Source organism: Loxodonta africana, chromosome 8 (assembly GCF_030014295.1).
Source record: "Loxodonta africana isolate mLoxAfr1 chromosome 8, mLoxAfr1.hap2, whole genome shotgun sequence".
Taxonomy (NCBI): Eukaryota; Metazoa; Chordata; class Mammalia; order Proboscidea; family Elephantidae; genus Loxodonta; species Loxodonta africana.
The window spans coordinates 93,407,492-93,414,955 of NC_087349.1; the positions used below are offsets into that span (position 1 = coordinate 93,407,492).

The 7,464-nt window shown below is 43.3% G+C and overlaps 1 protein-coding gene across 6 annotated transcripts in view; it reads right to left on the reverse strand.

Moving 5' to 3' along the window:
- The window catches only part of PDE1C (phosphodiesterase 1C), a 604,116-nt gene extending 603,926 nt beyond the window's left edge, over nucleotides 1-190 (reverse strand). For all 6 annotated transcript variants that reach the window (XR_010322749.1, XM_064290125.1, XM_023544312.2 and 3 more), the window contains exon 1: nucleotides 33-190. Coding sequence is in view for 5 of the 6 variants with exons in the window: in XM_064290125.1 (XP_064146195.1) it covers nucleotides 33-117 (85 nt within the window). In the remaining variant the exon portion in view is untranslated. The remainder of the gene's footprint in view (nucleotides 1-32) is intronic.
- Nucleotides 191-7,464: the final 7,274 nt, after the last annotated feature.

A 7,464-nucleotide genomic window follows, 5' to 3' on the forward strand; every position in this document is an offset into this window, starting at 1 on the left:
TAGGAGTCGGACAAGGGGTGAAAAGTTCTCACCGATGGTGAAGTTGTAGCCATCGATGCTGAAAGTGGCACTCCGGCATTTTTTGAAGCCCTCCTTCCTGTGGCTGGCGTCCGTCATGGCTCGGCCGGCGGGACAGGAGCGGCGCAGCACGGCCAGAGGCGTCCCGGGTCCCCGCCGGAGCGCGCAGCCCCGCTCCCGCGCCCCGCGCTCAGCCGCGTCCCCTGCCCCGGCCGCGCGGCGCGCTGTCACCGCAGAGCCGCCGCTTGCTGCCCGCGGAGCGCGCTGACTGCAGCGCGGGGACCGTAGGGTCAGTTAGCGCGCGGGGTCCGCGGCGGAGTCAGCGAGCCATCGCAGCCGCTCCGTCTCCAATCCGACGTTCCAACCAGGCGAGAGGAGTGTTAACAATGGGAGGCGACGCGCGCCCCGGAGCGTGTCGGGGACTGGAGGGTGGGTGCCGAAATCCCTGCCTTTTCAACTCTGATCTTTGGGAGCTGCCAAGCCAGCGCTTTACAGGCACATTTGTTTTCTATTTCGGCATCAGGAGGCTTGGTGGGGTTTGGGGACCCAAAGGAACGGTTAAGATTTGGCGTCGCGGTTCTTTCAGATATGTTTTCTCTGGCAGACCAGAGTGCTCCCAAAATCACATCAACGGATGGAAAAGCAAACATGTAAGCCGTCAGATGCTGCCGAAGTTTACTCCAAACAAGGAAGTCAGGAGACTCGCCACGCCCACTTCCTCCCAGCAGCTGTACCCACAACTAGCTTGGTGCCCGACAACCGTCCCTGGACAGAAAAGAATAAAACCGCCCATATTTGCGGACAAGCGCTTTCACACAGGGGCTATAAAATATCCAATTTACAACCGAGCTCTAGCCCCAGTACAATCCATTCCAAATGGCTTGTCCCTGTTCGGTTTTGCCCAATATGATACCAAAAACCAAATCCGCAGTGGTCGAGTCAATTCTGACTGATAGTGACCCTATAAGACAGAACAGAACTGCCCCCATAGCGTTTCTAAAGACCGGCTGGTGGATTCAAACTGCCGACCTTTTGATTAGCAGCCTGAGCTCTTAATCACTGTGCACCAGGGCTCTCCAACTCATGATAAAAAAAAAAAAAAATAGGCCCCTGGAATTTGTGGAGGTGGGAGAGATTATCCAATCCTATAGCTAGCTCTCTTCTTACAGATTAGGAAACCAAGGCTGAGAGAAAGTGACAGAGTTTGGATGTAGATGTTTCCCTTTATGACACCTGATCAGTCTTTGGTCCTTCCAGTACCCGAAATGACTAAATTAGGCTTATACGGAGAAAACTATTACCTCCTACCAGCAAGCAGTAATTGGGGATCTACAGTTGTAGTGCCCTGTGTTAGGAGCTGGGGATGCACATGTGAAGAGAGACCCTGGAGGAGGCAGTTTCCACCTGGTGTGACATGTGCTATGCTCAGGGCTATTAGGGGAGCACAATAATTAATTTAACCTAGTTTGCTGTGACAGGCCTGGTGGTGCAGTGGTTAAGAGCTCAGGATGCTAACTAAAAGGTTGGCAGTTCAAATTCACCAGCTGCTCCTTGGAAACCCTATGGGGCCATTCTACTCTGTCCTGTAGGGTCTCTGTGAGTCTAAATCAATTCAACAGCAACGAGTTTGGTTTTACAGGTTTTTGTTGTGACAGGAGCCCTGGTGGCACAATGCTTAAGTGCTCGGTTGCTAATCGAAAAGTCGGCCGTTAGAACCCACCAGGCGTTCCACAGGAGAAAGATGTGGCAGTCTGATTCTGGAAAGATTTACAGCCTTGGAAACCTTCTCAAAGCAAAAAAGAGAAGCACGTGTACATACGTATGCAGTATTCTGCAGACAATTTCAAAGGACCCATAAAACCCCCAGGTCCACTGGAACCCAGGTTAATGCATGTCTCAAGAATTCAATCTTCTCTGATTTACCACATATTTCTAAAGAAATGTTCTGTTTTATTTATGTCAGAATGCAGTTGGGACTTTCATTATGAATTCGCTCACATTGATAATTTGGTTAGGTCTATGGCAAGATCTAACCAAATTATTAATGTGAGCAATGGGTATCCACACACCTCACGTCCCACACAACATGTCTCAGCATGGGAGTCGGGGGTTCTTCAAAACCATGATGTACACCTTAAGACTGATACCACCATGTCTGGAATTGGTTACAATGTGAAGGCATGAAAAGGGTTATACAGAAAGATCTGAACACGAAATCTTGTTCTATGACTTAGCAGTTATACGACCCTGGGCAAGATGCGTGACCTCCCTGAGTCTGACTTTCCTTATCTCACAATGATGACTGAGGTACAGTGCGTAAAAGCCAGACGTGCAATAAAGTGTGTAAAACCCGGAAAGTCAGTTATGGTAATCACCAGGTGACTCCCAACTTACATTATGAAGACTTTGCAGAAAATTCCTCTCTGGAGGATAATATACTTTAGTTATTATTACCACCATAAATTTTATAGAAATTTTTACATATATGATTTGTATATATATTAGTTACATTTCTTTTTAATATAGCTAGAGATTGCAGTGACCACCAAACGTTCCCATTTCCCAGTATTTGTCCCACTTTCCCAAACCTTCAGCTGAAGTACATGTGCTTTCTTTTGTGTCAATGAAAGTCCTAGAATGAGGAGCTGGAAAGCCCTGAGTTATACTCTCCTGTCATAAATTATCAAGAAAAAAAATTCTAGTGCAATGGGAATTTCTCCTTGAGTGAGTGAAATTAAAATTTAGCGTTTCATTGCTTTCAGCAGAAAGCTTTTTGAAATATAATCTATAAAAATAATAACAATGTGATCATTTATCTGTCCCCGGAAGACTGGTAAAAATAACTTGCCTGAGCAATTAGAACTGTTTTTAAACCGCTTCTCCCCAGAATCATTCTTTCTCTCCCCGGTTGTGGAGCGTATAGAACCACTAAATGCATCGCTCAAGTGCAAAGACTTTAAGCAGCTCTCTCAACACAGGGCTCTTACATCAAACCAAGTGAAGCTGAATGCCAACATTACACGAGCCGAGAAAGAGGCGTTGCTTTTGTTCACTCTCTCAGAAAGGCTCTCTCAAGCATGCCTGTGAAGTTTAAACAAAAATGGAACCAAGACAGCCAAGCAGATGTGTGAGTCCTATGCTTTTCTTGGTTATTGCAGGGATTGAACTAAGAATAATTTACACATTTTTAACAGCCATAAAAATTCCAAAGAAGAATATTTTGTGACACATAAAAATTATATGAAATTACAATTTCAGAATCCATGAGCAAAGCTTTATTGGCGCATAGCAACACTCATTTATTTACGTTGTCCACAGCTGTTTTCACACAACAACAGCAGAGGTGAGTAGTTATGCCCAACACCCTATGGCCTGCGAAGCCAGAAATGTTTACTTCCTGGTCCTTTACAGAAAATGTTCGCTGACTCTTGGATTATGGTGAGTATACTTACACCTGTAGGGCTTGGATAACTTCTAATTTTATTGTATTTATTTTAAGTTTGAAAAGGAATTGGTCTTTTTTTTAATCTACTGGGATGGGTTCTTGGAAACCTTGGTGGCTTAGTGGTTAAGTGCTACGGCTGCTAACCAAAGGGTCGGCAGCTTGAAACCGCCAGGCGCTCCTTGGAAACTCTATAGGGCGGTTCTACTCTGTCCTATAGGGTCGCTATGAGTAGGAATCGACTCAACAGCACTGGGTTTGATTTTTGGTTTGGAATGGATTCTAACAAGGAAGGCATAGTAACAAATGTTTGATGAATGAAGGAAGGACAGAAGCAATGAAACAACACCCATGTTAGTAGTTTGATCCAGTCATTAGCCAAGATTAATCTGCCAAGGTTAATTTCTCCCAAGGCATAATGCATGACCCAGGATTCATCTCAAGAAAGTAGATTAGCAGCTAAACTCAGTACATACATCAGATCATAGCTTATGAATTGAATGATGTCCTTCAAAATAGAGCAAATAATTACAACAAAATGTAAAAATTAAAAATATGGCAGGATACTTCTCTGATTCAGGTAGTAATCATATCTTTTGATTCTACCTGTTTCTACATAAGAGAAAGAATAACCACAAGTACTGTTGCTCACTGGTTTTTAACTTTTAATTTTCTGGAAAAAGATAAAATACTATATGTAGTGGTGCAGTGGTTAAGAATTCAGTTACCAACCAAAAGGTCAACAGTTCGAATCCACCAGCCACTGCTTAGAAACCCAACGGGGCAGTTCTACTCTGTCCTATGGGGTCACTATGAGTCAGAATTGACATGATGGCACCGGGTTTGGGGTTTGGTTTTTTTGTTTTTGTTTTTCGGTAGACTATGTTACCAAAGAGTGAGCTTTCTAAGAAAATAACATTTTATTTTTCAAAAAAGTCATTTGTTTACAAGCAACTCCACTCTTCCCCATTTATGTCTACTCAACTTTCCTCTATGAATGTGTTAATTCATTATTATTAGTTGCTGTCGAGTCAATTCTGACCCATGTGTGCAGAGCAGAACTGCTCCATAGGGTTTTCAAGGTTCTGACCCTACAGAAGCAGGTCAGCAGGCCTTTATTCTGAGATGCCTTTGAGTAGGTCTGAACCACCAACCTTTTAGTTAGTAGTTGAACACTTAACCATTTGCACCACCTCCCCCAAAATAGATCCTGACTCTGCCAATCTTGGATGAGGTTGGGGGTCTGAGCGTTAGTAGTTTTTCAAGTTCCCAGATGCCTTTTGTGAGAAGCCAGGGTTGAGAACTGGTCTATTCTCAACCCGTTTCCATCATGATGTTTCTATCTGGATCCTGACTCTAAGCCATGTCTTCCACTGAAAACCCCACCACGTGCCATTGGCAATGTATTTGGGTTTCCCTGCTTGATTCCCAACTTTCCCTCAAGGGCCTGGCTCAGACTTACACTGTCAACTTCTCACCTCAGACTTTTCTTGAGAGGATTCTGACATTCTGGGCTTGTGCTTCCTGGGGACCACAAGAAAAAATACTAATATTTATTGGGCACCTACAATGTGCCAAATCCTATTTTGGTCTAGGTGGCTAAACTCTGTAACAAATATTCCCAAAGTCTCAGATTTGTTTCTTGCTTATTATGCAGTCCAACGCATCGGGAGGGGGACCTGTTGGGTTTTGTTCTAAGGAGTCATTCAGGGGCCCAGGCTCCTTCCACCTAGTAGTTTCACTGTCCCCTAGGGCCTCGGAGTCCTCCACTGGATCCTCCACATCTAGCTGCAAATGAGGGAAGAGAAAAAAGGTAGAGGAGCATAAACATCTCCACTGGCCTCACCAAACTGCAAGCAGAGGCCCGGAAATAAAGTTAGAACAGAAAATAGGGTTTGGTAAACAAAGACCCTTTGAAATCCTACTTGACTTGACCCAATCTGACCTCCAGCTTACTAGGTAAGGACATGGTTTACACCTGTGTGCCTGCCCAAGGGCTAAGGTAAAAATCAGCCCCCAAACTTGAGCCGTAACTTTCCACTCTTAAGCTCAGGCTCACCCACCATAATGATGAAAAAGAACACCAATTTTTCATTTTGTCTATTGTTAGTGTTATCACTTACAGAAGGTTTAAGGGTATAAACAATCTATGGCTTAGAAATCAAACCCAAAATAAAATCAATTTAATAGTTGAAAATTGTATCATCTTGTGGTATACAATTTTTTTTCTTCCTAAAACTACAAAACATAAATATATAGAAATATAAAAATGACAGTATGTTAAGAGGCAGCAAGGAATTGCAGAGGGGTAAAAATTCAATGAATAATTTTTCTTAGGCCAGCGAAGTTGCCACATCAAAGATGCTTGATGAGGATCTGGGGAACAGATTAGAATAGATACAGAGCATCCAAGGTTACAACTTGCACAGCGATAGGTCCCAGATGGATAACCAGTTAGAGACAGTGTTGGCACATACTTGCACTTGGATGTGGGGAAAGGAGCATGGTTTCTTAGGGGGCTAACACATGTCAGGGCACCACGTACCAGGCCCTGTGCTGAGTGTACTACACCCACATCTCCTTCCAAGCCTTCCAGGAACAAAGAACGGATTTACGGAGTCAGCTTTTCTTACTGTGGTTCTAAAGTCCCTGGAGAAGGTAACTCCATGGCAACGTTGGCAAGAGAACTATTGAGAGCACCCAGAACGCTGGAACCAACAAGAACAGCCAGGCCACCCAGAAGAGGATTTCCGACACACAGGGTGGATACAACTCTTTGCCGAAATGACTTATGATAAAGAGATTCTCCTCCATCTGCTCTTCACTGGCAGCTAAAATCATCTAGGATTTTTTGCCACATTAGTAATTCACCTCGAATAGAACAGCAAATACAATCCTTGTCACCAGCAAACATGCACCCACACAGCTACACACACAAACACTTTTGTGTCCTGAATGTGGCTTCTGCTATTGGTGACAATGATAAAGATGTTAGTATTTTGAAAAATGTCACAGAACAAGTCAGTGAGAGCAAAGATAAATTATACGTTAAGAAAAAAAAGTGCAAACCAGAAAGTGGGACACAAGATGGTCACAACTATGTAAAAAATGCCCTTAAGAAAGACAAGCAGGAAACACTCCAAAGTGATAATAGTGATTATATCCCAGAGCTGGGGTTACAGAAAATTTGGTTTCCCAGAGCAACCAGTTCAGGCTTGTCCTAACTCCTCTGAACGTAGACTGGAACTTTGAGAGTAATTTAGTTTCCTCTCTGTGCCCTCCAAATTTTCCACCGTGCCCATAATTAGAAACAAGAAAAATAAACTCTTTAGAAGTTGGTTATCAATACAGACATAGGTATCTAAATTACTTCCTGTACCTTTCTGTCTGTTTAAATATTTTATAATTTAAAATAAATATTAAACTAACGTATATTTTTTTTTATCCTAAGCCAGATCAACGACCCATCCAAACTCATATGCTTGCTAGATTCTAGCCTGAGGGCCAGAACCTGTGTCTGTTTAGTCCACTGATGTATTCCAAATACCTAGAACAATACCAGCACTGAGGAGGCATTTAATAAATACGTGTTGAATAAATGAGCGAATAAATACAGAGAATTCTAGAAATTAACATTTCAACCTTCGAAGCCAGAAATGTGCTCTAACCATCATCCGTGGGTCAGCATAACATGGTTCATGTTTATCATGGATTGCGTAAAGAAGATTTCACTTTTGTATTCGGAGACTACTGGCTCCTTGTTTCAGAGGAGGCTCCATTCTTCCATCATTCCAGGACCTAAATGAAAAAGTACGCTGTCCCCTCCCCATGGTCTTCATGCACTTACCCACTGGGACAAATGTCTTCATCTTCCAACTCCTTTTCAACGAAGCCTCTGTTTCTCATGTTATTTGAGGGACAGAATTTTAATAGAACCGCAAAACCACAAGAAACTTTAAAAGGTCAGTTTTTCAGCCTCCTGGCCTTCCTTGTCTAAGCCATCC